At 39.2% G+C, this 17,209-nt stretch overlaps 1 protein-coding gene across 3 annotated transcripts in view; it reads left to right on the top strand.

Annotated features, from left to right (window-relative positions):
• Positions 1 to 17,209, top strand: part of prkci (protein kinase C, iota) — a 77,271-nt gene that overhangs the window by 29,006 nt on the left and 31,056 nt on the right. For all 3 annotated transcript variants that reach the window (XM_069897521.1, XM_069897522.1, XM_069897523.1), the window contains 6 exons: positions 560 to 691; positions 1,796 to 1,840; positions 1,943 to 1,988; positions 8,697 to 8,755; positions 12,156 to 12,332; positions 15,852 to 15,949. In XM_069897521.1, the coding sequence (XP_069753622.1) occupies positions 560 to 691; positions 1,796 to 1,840; positions 1,943 to 1,988; positions 8,697 to 8,755; positions 12,156 to 12,332; positions 15,852 to 15,949 (557 nt within the window). The remainder of the gene's footprint in view (positions 1 to 559; positions 692 to 1,795; positions 1,841 to 1,942; positions 1,989 to 8,696; positions 8,756 to 12,155; positions 12,333 to 15,851; positions 15,950 to 17,209) is intronic.

The raw sequence follows: 17,209 nt of genomic DNA, 5'->3' as shown, positions 1-17,209 counted from the left end.
ATTGCCATCGCCCATCATGAACACCTCCTCACCGAGGTCCCCACTCCTGCCTGGGAGGCCGCTCTCCTTAATGATGCTGGGACAAGGGATTTTTCCAACCGTTTGTGGCTGGGAGAGGGAGAATTGGAGTGAAGAGTCGATAGGGGTAGGTAAAGAAGAAATGGAAAGAGAGAGGGGAGGGAGTTATCTGAAATGAGGACAGTCGTCGTTCTAATTTCATGTCGGGTGAATTCTTTCAACCTGTGAGGTCAGTTAGGCTCTGAAACATTTCCGGATAACTAAGGATTTGTGATTGTTTCGGATATCCTCAGTTACCTGAAATGTTTCAGAGGCGAACAGATGTCACTTCTGGGTTCAAAAACATTTCGGATAATATGATTTTGGATAAAGAGTTGTATTGTATTTTAACTCCCCAAAAAAGATCTAATTTTCAAGCCATTAAAGTGACAGTTTGGAAATTAATTTGGTTAATGATCTGTAACATTTTTTATATTACCAATGTGGTTTTCCTTTGCTAAGCATAAACACACTAAATTTTGATTCCCATCCTCTCCTTCAGCGTGCACATTGTGCATTTTGTACAGATCGGATATGGGGCCTAGGTCGTCAAGGCTATAAGTGCATCAACTGTAAGCTTCTGGTTCACAAGAAATGTCACAAACTGGTCACAATTGAATGCGGACGCCATGCTGTAAGTCTTGCTATTCTTTTCGATCTCTTTTGAATTTGTAACTCAAGTCCTGTTTGTTTAAAGAGCGGAAAGTGGTTCAATGAAAACGAAGTAAGAATATTAGACCTAATTCCCTTCAGTTGGGCTAAATAACTAGCGGTCAGTTTGTGGTTCCCATTTCCGTGACTTGGTTTTAATTGTAGATTTGTATAGGTAACTGAATTTAATTTTCCTCGTTTTCATCGTGGCATTTTAAATTTGTCTTTGGTTATTGTTCCCAGCTTCCGCATGGGTTGTTACCATTGCATAAAGTTACCTTGTTGCTATTTTCCAAGTAGAGAATAAAATAAATGGGTGACCTTGATCTGGCTGTCCAAGAATGACCCTTTTCAGGCTACCTTGCAGATATTGGGATAAGTCAGGATAGAATCCAATTTAGGGTTGATACCCATCACTCCATGGATCATGCATAATCCCATCTTGCAAGCAGGAAGAAAGGTTCTGCCAGGTTGTTATCACACATATGTCATTACTTCTCGGAAAGAAAGAACGTATTGGAAGAAAAAGCAAGTGCAGAAGACCTCCCAGCATTCTTTTAGCACATTGGGAGATGTATATTGCTTTAGTTTCAAGGAAATGCCAAATCTTTGTGTTTTCCTGAAATGATAATATTGATGCAACTAAAGATGAAGTATGATATTCATCTGATATTATGACTAGACTTCAGCTACACCTTTCCTGGCACATATTGGCAGATTGTATCTACTGCATATTGAATTTTCCAAAATTCTGCTCCAGAATTATGAAGCAGAAAATTCTCAGGGAAATCTTTAAAGCAAGCAGCATTTGGTACAGACACCATCACACAAAATTGTGATACTGACTTGAATTTTTTTCACCTCTCTATCTTTGAAAATGGCAGAACAATCCCTGCGGATATTCAGTTACAAAATCATTTAAGTGATCCCTCTGGAACAACTGTACTCAGGATGACTATTATTGATGATTACACTTATCTATACATTCCAAATCATTACATTTCACTGACAAAATTATCACCATCTCAAACATATTTTGTTTCTGTTTAAGATGTACAAAGTGCCTCAGCTATGCTTTGTTTTGTAGATCAGTTCACATCCTCATCATTATCCTTGGGGAAGCGGTGATCAGGTACAAATTAATCTTTCAGTTTAATAACAATTAGTAAAAGTTTTTATTGCCAGCAAGTTGAATTTGTCATCACAGATGATTATCTTAATATCTGTGCTTTAGGATCATATGATTCCAAGTGCAGAGAATGCAGAAAACATCGCACCAGGTAGGGATTTCAGGTTCCAATTGAATATTTCAAGTACGTTGTGCCTTTTGATATCACAAGTATGGTTAGGATGAATCTGAGATGCTTATTTTCTTCTTGTTTTTTTTAATGCTCTCACTTGAACACAAGTGGTAGCCGCTCTCTACTTGACCACTGGGATTATGAAAAGTGAGGGCCAGAAGGCTGCGTGGTGCAGGGAGTGTCACACGGGAGTGCAGTTCTGTTCTTTGACTCGTTTTTCCACTTTGCTACCTGGGCTGTTGGCAGAATAAAGCATTAAGCCTGCCTGAATCACCACTCTTTCACCCTGAGTGACAATTAAACAGAAAATACATGCATTTGCAAATCATTTCTTAAGGTCTTCTGGGATGTCCTGAGTATTTTACAGGAAGAACTTCTGGTGTGTTGTCATTGTAGAATGTATGAATGAAATTCATTGCCCAGTGAAGCACCAGAGGCTACCTCTGTAAATATATTTAAGATAAGGATAGATTTTTACATAGTAGGGGATTTAGATACGGGCATACAGCTGGGAGCAGGCCATTTTGGCCCATAAGTCTTTGCCATCAATTTATACCCAATTAACCCATACTCCCAGTCCATTTCGAATGATGGGAGAAAACTGGAGCCCACAGGGAAAACCCGCACAGATGTGGAGAGCGAAAAAACTCCTTACAGTCAGTGTGGGATTCGAAATAGCTGGCGCTGTAATGGTATTGTACTCACCGCTGCACCTACCGTGCCATCCCACACCAAGGGATATGGGGAAAAGGAATCTAGGTGAAGATGAGCCAATCATCAGATCAGCCATGATCTTATTGAATGGCAGAGCAGGCTCGAAGGGTCAGATGGCCGATGCTTGCTCCTATTTCTTATAATGACTCTTGAAAGTCAGTGGCTCTTCTGAGTGCGGGGAGAAGACAAACCTGTTTAAGTTGCAGAGAGTGGGGGAAATAATGAAAAGAACACAGGATATAATATGCTGGAGAAACTCAGAAGTCACGCAGCACCCATAGGAAATAAAGGGTAACCAACATTTTGGCCCATCGTCAGATATGATGCCTGCTAAGTTTCCCCAGCACATTTATGTATTGCATTCTGCAGACTTGTTTTACTAGAAGTGGAGATCATGCTCGTCCCGGTTGTAAGTACTACTCAGTGGCAGCAGTTAGTTCCAACGGGTTCCTTGGTTTCTTTTCTCTATCAGGGACAAAGAGTGGCTGTTGCTGGAAGTCAAGCAGAGAAGAATGCTAGAAATAGAAGATATCGGAGAGAGGAAAACAGAATGTCAGAGGTGGCTGGCTTGTTCTGACACCGATCCAAAAGGCTGGTCATCTGAAATAGTTGAATCTGTAGAATGCTGAGATGGATAATGGGATGTTTGAGGTTGACGGAGCGATGCAGAGGACAGAGTGAGATGGAGAATTAAAGTGGCAGGTGACTTGCGGACAGTAGCATGGTGTTCGTAAAAGTGGTAAAAGTGTTCTGTGTTTGAGACTACATTGTGAGCATCAATCAAGTGCAAGTCAAATTCTTCCTGGAAGGAGTATTGAGGTCCATAGAACACTACAGCACATAAACAGGCCTCTTCGGGCCTTTTAGTGTTTGGCGAACCATTTGGTTTTGCCTAGTCCTACTGACCTGCACCCAGTCCAGAGCTCGCCATACCTCTTTCATCCATGTACTTGTCCAAAATCTTCTTAAATGTTAAAATTGAGCCCATGTTCACCACCTCAGCTGGCAGCTCATTCCACACACCCACCACTCTCTGTGAAGAAGTGCCCCCTCATGTTCCCAATAAATTTCCCCCTTGCACTCTTAATCCATGTCCTCTAGTTTGTATCTCCCCTACCCTCAATGGAAAAACACTCTCTACATTTACCCTGTCTATCCCCCTCATCATTTTAAACAACTCTAGCAAATCTCCCCTCATTGTTCTATGCTCCAGGGAATAAAGTCTTAACTTCTTTAATCTTTCCTTATAACTCAGTTCATGAAGTCCAAGCAATATCTAAATAAATATTCTCTGCCCTCTTTGTCTTATTGATATTGTTCCTTTAGTTAAAACTGCACACAATACTCCAAATTTTGCCTCACCAATGTCTTGTACAACTTTACCATAACATCCCAACTCACATACTCAGTACTTTGATTTTTGAAGACCCATATGCCAAAAGCTTTCTTTACAACCCTATCAAATTGTAACACCACCTTCAGGGAATTCAGTATCTGTATCTCCAGATCCCTTTGTTCCACTGCACTCCTCACGCTAAGAGAGGAGTTTATGAGCTGTAGTGTTCTATGGACCTCAATACTCCTTCCAGGAAGAATTTGACTTGCACTTGATTGATGCTCACAATGTAGTCTCCTCTATGATGAGGAAATCAAACGCAGATCATTTTTACCACTTTTACGAACACCATGCTACTGTCCGCAAGTCACCTGCCACTTTAATTCTCCATCTCACTCTGTCCTCTACATCGCTCCATCAACCTCAAACATCCCATTATCCATCTCAGCATTCTGCAGATTCAACTATTTCAGATGACCAGCCTTTTGAATCGATGTCAGAACAAGCCAGCCACCTCTGACATTCTGTTTTCCTCTCTCCGATATCTACTATGTATGTCCTTTCTTGGTTTGTCCTTATAAAATGCAACACCTCATATTTGTCTGCATTAAATTCCATCTGCCATTTTAAGCCCAATTTTCCGGCTGATCCAGATCCCTTTGCAAGGTTTGAAAACCTTCGACGTCCACGCATCATCTGCAAACTTGTTGTTCCAATTCAGCACATTATCATCTAGATCATTGATATAGATAACAAACAATGGTCCCAGCCCCGATCTCTGTGGCATACCACTAGTCACAGACCTCAGTCTGCGAAGCAAACATCCACTGGTTTCTCCTCTCCTGCTATTGTCAAATCCAACTCATTACTTCACCATGAATATCTATCATCTGAACTTTCCTGACTAACCTCCCATGTGGGACCTTGTTAAAGGCCTTACTAAATTCCATGTAGACAACATTCACAGCCTCTCCTTGGTCAATGTTCCTGATAGCCTTCTCTAAAAACCCTACAAGATTGGTTGAACACAACTTTCCATGCACAAAGCCATGTTGAATATCCTTAACGGTTTCTGGCTATCCAAATAATTGTATATCTGATCTCTTAGAACACCTTCCAATAATTTATCTGCTACTTATGTAAGGATCACCATCCGATAATTCCAGGGTTTGGAGCCCTTCTTAAACAACAGAACAACGCGAGCTACCCTCCAACTCTCCGGTGCCACACCCATGGCTAAGGACATTTTAAATATTTCTGCCAGAACTATGCAATTTCTATACTAGTTCCTCAAGGTCCGAGGGGGTATCTTGTCAGGCTCTGGGGATTTATCACTCTTATTTGCTTTAAGACAGCAAGCACTTCCTCCTCTTTAATCTGTATAGGTTCTATGACCTCACTGCTTGTTTTCCTTACTTCCCACAACTTTATGCTTGTTTCCTGAGTGAATGCTGAGGGGGGGAAAAAAAATTAAAATCTTCCTCCATCTCTTTTGGCTCCATACAAATTGACCACTCTGATTTTCAAGCGGACCAATTTTCTCCCTTTCTATCCTTTTAATATACCTGTTGAAATCCTTAAGATTTTCCTTGACAGTGTCTGCCAAGGCCTTCCTGATTTCTTTCTTGAGATTTTTCATGCATTTTTTATGCTCCTCAAGTACTTCATTTGCTCCATGTTGCCTATACCTGCAATATACCTCTCTCTGCTTCCACAATATCCCTCAAAAAACCAAGGTTCCCTATGCTTCCTAACATTGCCTTTTATCCTGACAGGAACATAAAAACTACTCTCAAAATTTCACCTTTTGAAGGTCCTCTACTTGCCTCTCACATCCTTGCAGGAAAACAACCTATTGCCATCCATGTATTTTGGATCCTTTCTCCAATTTAGTATCTCAAACTGAGATGAATGAATAAGAGGAATGGTCACCACATGAGTGTTGTATCTCCCTGAGTTGCATGGGAAAGTGCAATGGGTGGTGGAAATGGAAGGGTGAACAAGAGAGTGGCTGACTCGATATAAAATTCTAATTTTCCTGCATTCTGTTCTCGCTTCTCAGCCAGAACACAGCTAGAATTCCCTTGTCCTCACTTTCCACCCCACCATCTGCATTCAAAGAATTATCCTTCAGAAATTCCACTGCCACCTCTCCCTTTCAGAATTCCCTCTGGCACTTCCTTGTTTGATCTTTCAGTTGAACTGACCATGTTGTAGTCCTGACGATTAAAATTAATTTTAGGTACCAGCTGTTTGTATCAGTTCTGACGTGGTAATTTACCACGTATCTCGGCTTTTTCCTCTCTCTGCAAATTGTTCCTGATCTACTATGTCTTTCCAACATTTTCTTTTAATATTTCGAGCAACAACTGTGTTTACATTTGATGGATATAATATCATTTTTTTCCCTCTTCTCTCAATGTTAGCACTGAAAATACTTGTTTGGGGAATTCCAAGGTGGCCAAGTTATGAGGGACATTCCTTCTGTTTTGTCTTGCCTTTCCCTCTCTGCAACTGAAAAGAAATTTGTTTTCTTATTCCGTTTCGCAGCAGTCGTTGCATCTGTCGAGAAAAATCGAGTTTTTGCTTCATGTAATTTGCAGAGCACTCCTGCTATTTCCTCTTTTTCTTTCAGTTCTCCTGCATCTAGTTTATATTTTGCTTCAAATCCATAAATTAGAAATTGGATTTTGAATTTGAAGAAATGAAAGCTCACGAAACTGAGTGAGATGATGATGTGACTGAAATGTAATGCGTTTTTTAAAAAAAATAAAATTAGACCAGCAGCCAAAGGATCTGCTGTTGTGCGACTTTAACTTTTGCTGAATTTTTAAATGCCACACCAAGAAAGTTTGTTTAATATTACAGTAATATTCCTGACTGTAAAAGGATAATTGACCAACATGAGGGCATTATTTTAATTGCATTTATTGAACAAAAGAGCCCAGATAGCCTGAGAAACAAGGCCTTTTATATTTGAACTTGTTTGTATGTATGTTATATATTAAATTTCTTGGAGGAGCCAAATTGTGCACCTAATAAAAGGTAATTAGCATGGTCAGTGCATGTTCAATCTTGACAGAGACAGATTATGTTCACAGTGGAATTAACGATCCTTTGTTTATACAAAGCAAGGAGAGTGGTAAAACCAGCAGAGCGGGAAGTTGGGCTGGATTAGTAAGTGGTTTGCAAATTTTCAAAACATAAAATTATGAAAGGGATAGATATTGTATATCATCATCTCACTCAGTTTCGTGAGCTTTCATTTCTTCAAATTCAAAATCCAATTTCTAATTTATGGATTTGAAGCAAAATATAAACTAGATGCAGGAGAACTGACAGAAAAAGAGGAAATAGCAGGAGTGCTCTGCAAATTACATGAAATATACAATATACTGGACCCTGGAGGTCCAGTCACTATATACCTCCATCCCCCATAAAGAAGGCCTTGAGGTTCTCAGTTTCTTTCTCAATAACAGATATAACCAAGCGCTTCCATCATCCCCCCTCCTCCACCTGGCAATAACTTTTCCTTTGACTTGGAGAAAGTGGGATGAGTCAAGTTGGTAGCCATGGGTACCTGCATTGGTTCCAGATATGCCTGCCTTTTTTGTTGGCTATGCTGCAAGCCTACACAGGCAAGGCTCCTTAACTCTTTCTCCACTACCTTGACATTTAAATCGATGCAGCCTCCTGCACCCATGATAAGATCACCAACTTTAACCACTTTGTTGCCAGTTTTCACCTTGACTTCGTCTTCGCTTGATCCACCTCTGACAATAGTCGAACCTAGGTCCCTGGCGCTATAACAGCATTGCACTAATCGCTACATTAACTGTGCTGCCCTAGTCATCAGCTCGGATTAAAATGATTGCATCTTTTGTTAAATCATTACCATTTCCCCTAGTTTGCTGAGATCCAGATAGGTCGACATCTGAAGCACGAGTCCAGTCGGGCGTCACGGCTAGCATAGCGATTAGTGCAATGCTGTTACAGCGCCAGCAATTGGGACCAGGGTTCAAATCCCACGCTGTCTGTAAGGAGTTTATATGTTCTCCCCATATCTGCGTGGGTTTCCTCCGGAGGCTCCGGTTTCCTTCCACTGTTCAAAATATACCAGGGGTTATAGGTCAATTTGGTATAATTGGTAACGCTCCAGTATGAGGAAAAATTATGTTCACATTCAAATTTATTGTCACATCTACCACACAGTGATAGAAGATATATGACTTTCCCTGAGAGGCTACTGTAATAAGGCATATTACTGGTAATTAAAAATGACTTTTGAAGCCCCTCCCCAATTCTCTTAGTATTTTATTTATTCAACTTTCTTCGTGCATCCACAGCTTCTTGATAAGGGAGGTTGTTATTTTGGTTGAAATTTTCTTCCCAGCATCTCAACTATTGTTTGTCTCCTGTAATTGGAAGAATTTTTAAATTTTAGCCAAGGTGAGCAGTCATTACATTGTTACAATTAGTTGTGGGGACAATATTTCAATCAATATTTCCAGACTAATTTGACCATGAAAAACCTCTGGAGTGATTTTGTTATTACTGATAATTTTCCAGTTGTTTACTGTAATTAACAAGCCTTTTTAAATCTTCATTAGTAATTTCTTCTTTTGCACAATGTACAGTTATTCCATACAAATCGTCCAGCCAAGAAAACTTGGATCATGTTGGCGAGGAGAAAGAGGTATGAACCAGTGATTTTGTGAACATTGACATCTCCTGTTCTAAAATCTGATATTGTGCTGAGAGCTGGCGCCTCACTGAGAGTCAACATTTTCAATTTCCTTTTGGAGAGCAATTGACAACAATCTGAAATCTAATTTCGGGGGAGATTTGAAAGTTCTGGTCAAATTTGAGGCATTTTGGTGGAAATTAGAAAGAGGGATCAGTTGGTTCGTCATGTCTGTACCTGCCCTTGATTGGAGCTATCTAGCTAGCTAGCTCTGCTCTTCAGTGCCCAAAGCTTTACAATTTCTTTTTAACCATTAATTTTTGAGTTCCCTTTCCAAAAATGTTGCACCTGCATCCATCACTTATCCTGGCAGTGCACAAGTTCTGTGTATAACATAACTTATTTCCTTGTGTTGTCTATGTCTTTTTGCCATTCAGTTCTGCAGCCTGACCTGCCTTTCACTGAGAGCAGTTTCTCCTTGCCCAATTCCATTAAAAACACTTCTGTCAAATTATGTCAAAATTCCTGAAGAGATAAATGCCAGAATTTAAAAATGCTCTTCAGGAGCTGAGGCAGCTCAATCCTCAGGTCTGTTTAAGGCTAAGATCAATTGATTTCTGTGCTCTTTAGGAATGAGGGAATGGATGAGGTGTTATTTGGTTGAATGGTGGATAGGTCTTTGGCTTACTCCTTTCTCTTAGCATTTAACATTCTTTCTTAATGGGCAAAAGGAGATTTGGAGTTCCTTTGGATGGAAACGAGCAGAGTGGGGGTATATTTGTCATTCCTATTTAGAATGTAGAGTTAGTGTATTGAGCCTGCCTCTGCACAGTGTACTTCTCTCAGGTGAGCTTGTTTATAGAATTGTGAATCAACTTGCCAGGTTTATATCTCTGACAAAATCAGTAACACTTGCCCAAATAATTTGGAGAAAAATAATTATTATAAATCTTTGTTTGAGTTTCACTCTTGTGATAAATGAACACAATTCCGTAAACCTCTGTGGTCTGGAATTCACGCAACCAGCAAAATAATTTTGAGGAAAATAATTAACTTAAAATAAATAAGAATAAATTAAAATTTAAATTAAAAAGTGTCAAAGTAAATGTTCTCTGAAGTAACATAAACATTTGGTGAAGATGGGAGCAAATATTCAGCCAGCAAAATGCCTTGGACGTGCTTACTTATAGCAGCTGGTTGAATAAAGTTGTGTTTGAATAAAATGGCATCACTCAGGATGAAGAGCTGGTTGATGCCGCTCACTGTTGGGGTGTCTCTCTTAAAGTGTCTCCTTATCCCTGCTTAATAAGGGTCTTTATTGGTATATTAAGTATAGTGGTAAGGCTTATCTGTAAACTTGGAGGAGGGTGTGTTAATTATCTTTAACGTTATTTATCTTTCGGGCAACTGTGGAGGGGGTGGAACCTGGAGATGCAGCAACAGTTAAATGTTTTCAAAGAATGACTGAAAATAAAGTAAAAACTCTTTAAGGCTTATATATTCATGCAAGTGAAGTTTATTCATTGTAAGTACAGTATAGTATTTTTGTCTTTTAAACCATTTATTCTTAATGCAGGTGTATTATTTAGGCATTGTTATAGTGGGTCACAAGCAACCGGAAAACTCACTTATCTGGCACCTAACAATTCCTGTAGGTGCTGGATTCCAGTCGTTTTACTATACATCTATGCAGCAACAGCTTTAATTTGTATTTTTCCATTGGCTGTGTACATCATTTGAACATTATCAAACAGTGTTTTATGACCTCTGCTCCAAGGCATACCATCGTCAAGGTATTTCATTTTGACGGTCAACAAAATTGATAAGATCATAAGATGCTCAAAAATACAGTCATGTATCACTTAACGTCCACGATACGTTCTGTGAAATAAGATATGATGCGAATTGGACACTGTGTGAACACCATATTTTATACTAATGACAGGTGATCAGAAGTGGCATGGGTGCCAGGGTAATTAAACCATTCCGTGACAACAGCATTTGGTGTTGTGGTATTCCTGCACTTGAATAATTGTTGCAGCACAATTTTCCTTGCTTGGCCACAACTTGGAACATCATTAATTTTGTACTGGAACGTGGTACCTGGAGAAATGGACTTGGGCTCATTTTCTGCAACATTTCTGGATGCCTGGAGTTCTTCAGTCTTGTGGCAACAGTTCTGTCAGAGCATGTGACAAGAAGCATTTTTGGAGTAACGACGAACACTGGTTGTGACTGAGAGGATCACTGCGTGAATTGAGCAAGTGCAATTCTGAGAGATACATTCGCTACGACCTTTTCTCCGATCGGGATTTCTGAACAGACATGTATGTGGTCGGACGTTATGAGGTGCATGACTGTATTGATTTTGTAAACTCTTCATGGATATTCTGCGTTTTTAAGAAGTTGAAATATTCAACAGGATTTATGTATGTAATGGAGTTTTTTTTAATGAATAGATGGATTTAAATTTTTTTATATTTTACAATTAAAAAAGAAAAATTGAACAAACCAATTATGGTGTGTGGTACAAGATCAGAGAAAAAAAATTACAATAAGTAATAGTTGCAAAGCACACTTAATTCACTGAAATAGTACATAAAAAAAGGAAAAGAAAAAAATTAAAAAAAAATTTCCCTAAGCATTAAAAAATCCAGATGCCACAATGCCAATATTCTAGTTTAACACTAAATCTTAATATTATGGTAATAGTCCAAGTCGAACCCCATATCATTTGAAGTTATTAATGGCATATCTAATTTTTTACAATTTAAACAAAACATGATATCCTTTAGCCATTGTTCATGCGTAGGTGGAATATTGTCTTCGCATTTAATTGAAATCGCACGTCTGACCATCAATTAAATAAAAGAATTGAATTGAAGTTATTGCACATCATCTTTTCAGAATGTTCCAAAAAGAGCAATTTAAAATTTAAAATCATTGATAATGTTTGAAAAACTTCCTTTCAAAATTTTTCTGCTGGAAATATTTCTACATAATGATAGTAGAAAATGGGCTAGAGTTTGGATTATAATGTTCACAGTACTTTTGTTTCTCTAGACTGCAATGCAGTAACATTAACATCTAGAACTTCAGAATTCTTAGATACTTTATCAAATGTGGATTCACCACAGCAGCTGTGCTAGATCAAGCTAGATTTAATTTTAAACATGGTTGAAATTAAAAACTTTTTTTGTGGGTTAGGGAGAAAGGTAAATATGCTGAGAACAGCATTGACCAAGGCTGCCAGTACTTAAAATACATGTTGCAAATCTCGATGAGATTTGCTGTAAGAGATGGAATTGTCTCATAACTCTTACATTTGGAGCTTTGCTAAAATCCATTCTTTTGTGATTTTTAACTCTAAATTAATATTAGATGTGTTTTTTCCCCCCCCCTCTCCTTACAGGCCATGAGCAGTAGAGAAAGTGGGAAAGCTCCCTCCAGTTTAGGTGTTCCTGATTTTGATCTAATCCGTGTGATTGGGAGAGGCAGCTATGCCAAGGTTCTTCTTGTCCGACTGAAAAAGACAGAGCGCATTTATGCAATGAAAGTTGTGAAAAAGGAACTGGTTAACGACGATGAGGTAGGAAACATGTTACAGTGATGAGATTCTCTAAATGTATGAAGTGCAGAATTGATAATATTTCCTAGGCTTGTGAAGAAGGCTGTTAGAAATATTCAGCTTTTGAAAATGCGTCAAAAAGTTTCTCTGGAACCAATCTTGTGAAGTTCAGTAGCTTGGCAATGTCACTGTTGTAAAGAAAAGAGGATTTGTGTATCTTGGGTTCAGCTTGCAACTTTGCCAAGGATCAAAGTTGGCCAAGGACATAGAGGCAATACGCCCAGTGTATCTGCGAAGCTGAAAGTATTTTTAATGACTTTTGGCCGTAAGAGAACACCCATTTAAATAAAGTGTCACCATCTGCAAAGATTCTTTTATTTACAGTTTGTAAATTATTCAATTTTCCTATCAGCCTCCAAACTGTTAAAATATTGGCATAATACTATGGTTTCCATAACATAGCATGCGTGTGAATATTAAGTGGGCTCAGCTGCACTGTAAAACACACTGGGAATGAAATCCAAAGCACAAGCTTCAAATTTTGCATTTGGAAACTAAAAAGTTATTTTCTGCATGTGGCTAAAATTGGTATTGGAAACTGAGAAGAGGGCACTCGTGGTAATACTTGGTTACTTGGGGCATGGGGAGAGAAAGAACAACCGGTCAATTCGCATCATCGTTTAACTTCTTGATTTAAGTTTCTTCCCAAATTCCCAGTGATTTTAGCCTTCATTTAATTGGTCTCAAATCTGGATGGAGCAGATTGAATGGAAAAATGAAGTTGGGGCTATAGCCATTGGTCATTGATTGAGTCAAAGTGCTACAAAAGAACATCCGAGTGGAACAGCATAGAAGCAGGCCCTTCAGCCCACCAATCCAGTTTAAACTGTTGTTTAAGTTCCTCTGTACCTACTCTTCTTGGTGGTAGAGACTGGTTTTGGGAGATGCTCCCACAATAACCTACATATGGATATGCACTGTATTCTGTAGTGCTGAGCTGATGAGGAATGGATTGCTCATCAAGCAGGCAACTTTACTCTGGTTAGTGTCATTTCTTGAATGTTGGCGTGAACCTGGATAGAACAACTGTCTTGCTGTCAATGTCACCAAGACCAAAGAGCTTGTAAGGAAGGAGAGGCTAAGGGGCCGGTCGCCTCTCCATGTTGATGGGACAGAGGTGCAGAGAGGCGACTGGGTCCATATTTCAGTTGTGCTCTCCTGGAGTCTTGTGTCAAAGCAACTGTAAAGAAGGCATACCGATGTCAACACTCAGAAGACTGGAGATTCGACATGTTGTCAAACACTATCAAATGTTTAGATGTGCCCTGAGGAAAGTGTACCAATAATTTCATTACAGTTCACTGCCCAGGTTCGCAGAAGGCTGCTGAAGTTAACAAACAACAGCCAGGTCCATCAAAGGCTCCAGCCTCTCATCTGCGGAAGCTGCGGTGAGCTGCGGCCTCAAGAAGGCAGTCAACATCATAAAAGACCCCTATCACTGAAGTGCCAGTGGATGAAGTAGACAAAGACGATGTGGTCTAACAATAATCATGGCTTTTATTAGCAGAAACTCATGGTACAATAATGAAAGACAATAGGTGCATATACAGTTAGACCCAAGGGGAGTGTCCTTAACAGTAGAGATAATGCACAGCCAATGTCAGTACAGCAAGGGTCGCTAGATGGGAGACAGGCAGCTTGGCAGACATACACCACAGTCTCCTCCCGGCAGAAGGGTTAAAATCAAAAGGACAGCTGCTAGGAAAGACTGAAGCAACCGATACATGGATGCCTTGAGAATACTTTAACAGCCAAAATATGCCAGCATCTAGCAAGCAATCGAAATATAATGAGATGTTTTATGAATGTGTCAGTAATTGACTCCAGTTACATCTGACAGAGGCTGCTGGAGACCTTAACCTATGACCGGGCAGTTACTCCAGCCAAAACACTGAGAGGTGCCATGCTGTCCAGTGAAATACTAGAAACCGAAAGATATCGATGGCTTGTAGTGAACTTACAAAAACTGTACGGGACAAGTGTAAAGTTACTTTAAATTTTCAGGGACATTGCCTGGCTGATGTGTGGCTCTTTATTATGCCGGAGCTCTGCGCCGCTGTGGTACTGGGGTTTGATACTCAATCTCAGATGAACAGTGTAGTGTTAAATTTCGTTGGGCCACTACCCACACTTACCATCCCCCGCGCTAGTTACTGCGGTCTGTCCGCATTAGAGATCAAAGCTCCTTTCCTTTTCAGTGATTTATCTATCCCCTGAGCGTCAGCTGATTGCCACTAAGAGCCGTTCTTACAGCAAAGAAGATCGTGAGTTTATCAAAGCTGAGGCCCAGAGACTGCTTAAAGAGGGGAGACAGGCAGCTTGGCAGACATTCACCACAGTCTCCCCCTGGCAGAAGAAGGGTTAAAATCAAAAGGACAGCTGCTAATAAAATTGAAGTTCCAGTTGCTGAAGTAGACAAAGACGATGTGGTCAAACAATAATCATGGCCTTTATTAGCAGAAACTCATGGTACAATAATGAAAGACAATAGGTGCATCTACAGTTAGACCCAAGGGGAATGTCCTTAACAGTGGAGATAATACACAGCCAATGTTAGGACAGCAAGGGTCGCCAGAGGGGGGGAGACAGGCAGCTTGGCAGACATTCCCACAATCACCCTGTTCCCAACCTCTTGTCACTGCTACCTGTGATGGAAAGTACAGAAGGCTGATGGTCAGCATCTCTTGGTTGCATCTTTTGGTTCAATAACCCATTTCTTTCCAATGAGCCAACCCTTGTAATATTAATCAGGAACTGTTCCAACACCAAAGGACTGTCTCTGCTATTGTACACAACTTTCTTTTCTTGCACTATGGTAACTGAATATTTAGTGTCTATCTTTTGTATTTATAATTTATTTTAATTTAATGTGTACTCTTTAGTTTTTTTTCTTTATGAATAACCTGTTTGGCTTCAGCTAATGAACATTTTGGTGCATAAGTACCTTGTATATGATAATAAGCTATTATCAATTTAATTTTCAAATGCAACCACTTTTTAATTAATGATGCTGAAGGAATGCCAGTTGTGGGAATATAGCTTCTGCTTTTTTTGTTGGCTGCTTTGCATTCCTTTTATCCATTATAATCTTTGTTTTTTGTCCTGGCCTTGGACTGAAAATATCCAATACTAAAACAAATGAAACCTTTTTAATATTTGACATTATTTCAGGGAAATCTCCACCCTGTTCTCTTTTGAGTATTTTCCTTTTGTATTAATGATTTTTGATTTGTATCTTTCCTTTGCCTTATTTTAGTTTTTTATACCTTTAATGCTTTGTGTGTGATTTCTAATTTGATGTGTTCTGAATTTTAATGATTTATATCACTTTTTGATTATGCTAAATTTTAAAATGCATTATTTAGAAACTATGAAGAGAAAATGTTGGGATTGAGCGTTGCTTGAAGATTGCTCTGCTTACAAGTTATTCTTGGTTTGAAGTGTTGGTTTAAAATGTTTGGTTTATTTTTATTTTAACAGGATATTGACTGGGTCCAGACAGAAAAGCATGTGTTTGAGCAGGCATCAAATCACCCCTTTCTTGTAGGACTGCACTCTTGCTTCCAGACAGAAAGCAGGTGGGATAAGATTCCAAGCTTTACGTATGAACCCATAAAAATAAGTTGCAACTTTTATTTGTCTGTTTCTGGAAACCTTCAGCATTTGGTGACTGATTTTGTTTCATAATCTAGCAATAGACATGGGTTTTGGGTTGGCTTACTCAGACTGATCCTTTTCCAAAATTTCTGTAATCACATGAATGAACTTTCACCTCTGATTTCAGTAACCTTGCATGGTCATTTATTCCAAGCCTTTATTCCACTTTAGATTCTGTTTAATTTTAATCTTCACAATGATTAATGTGTTCACCTTTATTTCAAACTTTTGTTAGGAATGCGCATAAGTGGTTGTAGGGACCTGCGCATGAAAATTAAATAGAATATATTTGAGGGAGCCAGTCAACTGTTAACAGGTATATAGAAATCAGATTGTGGTCCTTGATTTTGTGCATCTGAATTGTTGCTCTAAGCAGTACTGATTAAGGGAGATTCACACCACATCTAAATTCTTCCCTTGATTCTGTCATTGCAGAAACAATAGCACATTCAGATCACTCCAGGTGATCTCTCTGGAATGTCTGCTTTGTGTTGAGGACTGCCCTGGGGTAAAAGAGGAAAAATCAGACTTGCTCAGATTTCCTACCTCCAAGTTTACTCTCTCTTGCTTCAGTTACCTATTGTATTCTCTTGCCTTTTGGTCACTAGGCAATAGCTTCCAATGTTTAATTTGGTCTGATTAATTTTGGTAATGATACATAATTTTGAGTGAGACATCAAACAATGGTTTCTTGGATCTAAGCCTTAGTTTTTATTTTTATTTTAAGTGGATGTTCAGAATTGCTCTGATTGCTTTGAATACTTAAAGGAATAATAAGGTAGATTTCTGCCTCTTTTGAACAGTCTTATGGGGTAGGGAATGGTGAACTTCCCTGTTAGTTTTCCTGGCTATCAGATTGATTGATATAGTAAGTTTGTTTATTTATCATCCAATTGTACAAGTACAACCTGATGAAATTGCTCTCTCTGGTCCTTGTTTCAAAAACATGCAAGCACACAACTAGTCTTGACAAACAAACAAACGATACACATGCAATTCAGATATAAGAATAAATATTATTAATAAATAGTAGAGTCTTGGATGGTTGGTGCAAGCAGTTCATTCAGTTGTTCAGCAGTCTCAGCTTGGTGGTTCTAGTTCAACAACGAAGACGCTGTTTACATCCGGTACCGCACGGATGGCAGTCTCTTCAATCTGAGGCGCCTGCAAGCTCACACCAA

This window comes from Narcine bancroftii, chromosome 9 (assembly GCF_036971445.1).
Source record: "Narcine bancroftii isolate sNarBan1 chromosome 9, sNarBan1.hap1, whole genome shotgun sequence".
Lineage (NCBI taxonomy): Eukaryota > Metazoa > Chordata > Chondrichthyes > Torpediniformes > Narcinidae > Narcine > Narcine bancroftii.
Note: the sequence above shows the minus strand (reverse complement) of the source record. Positions and strands in the feature narration are given on the sequence as shown.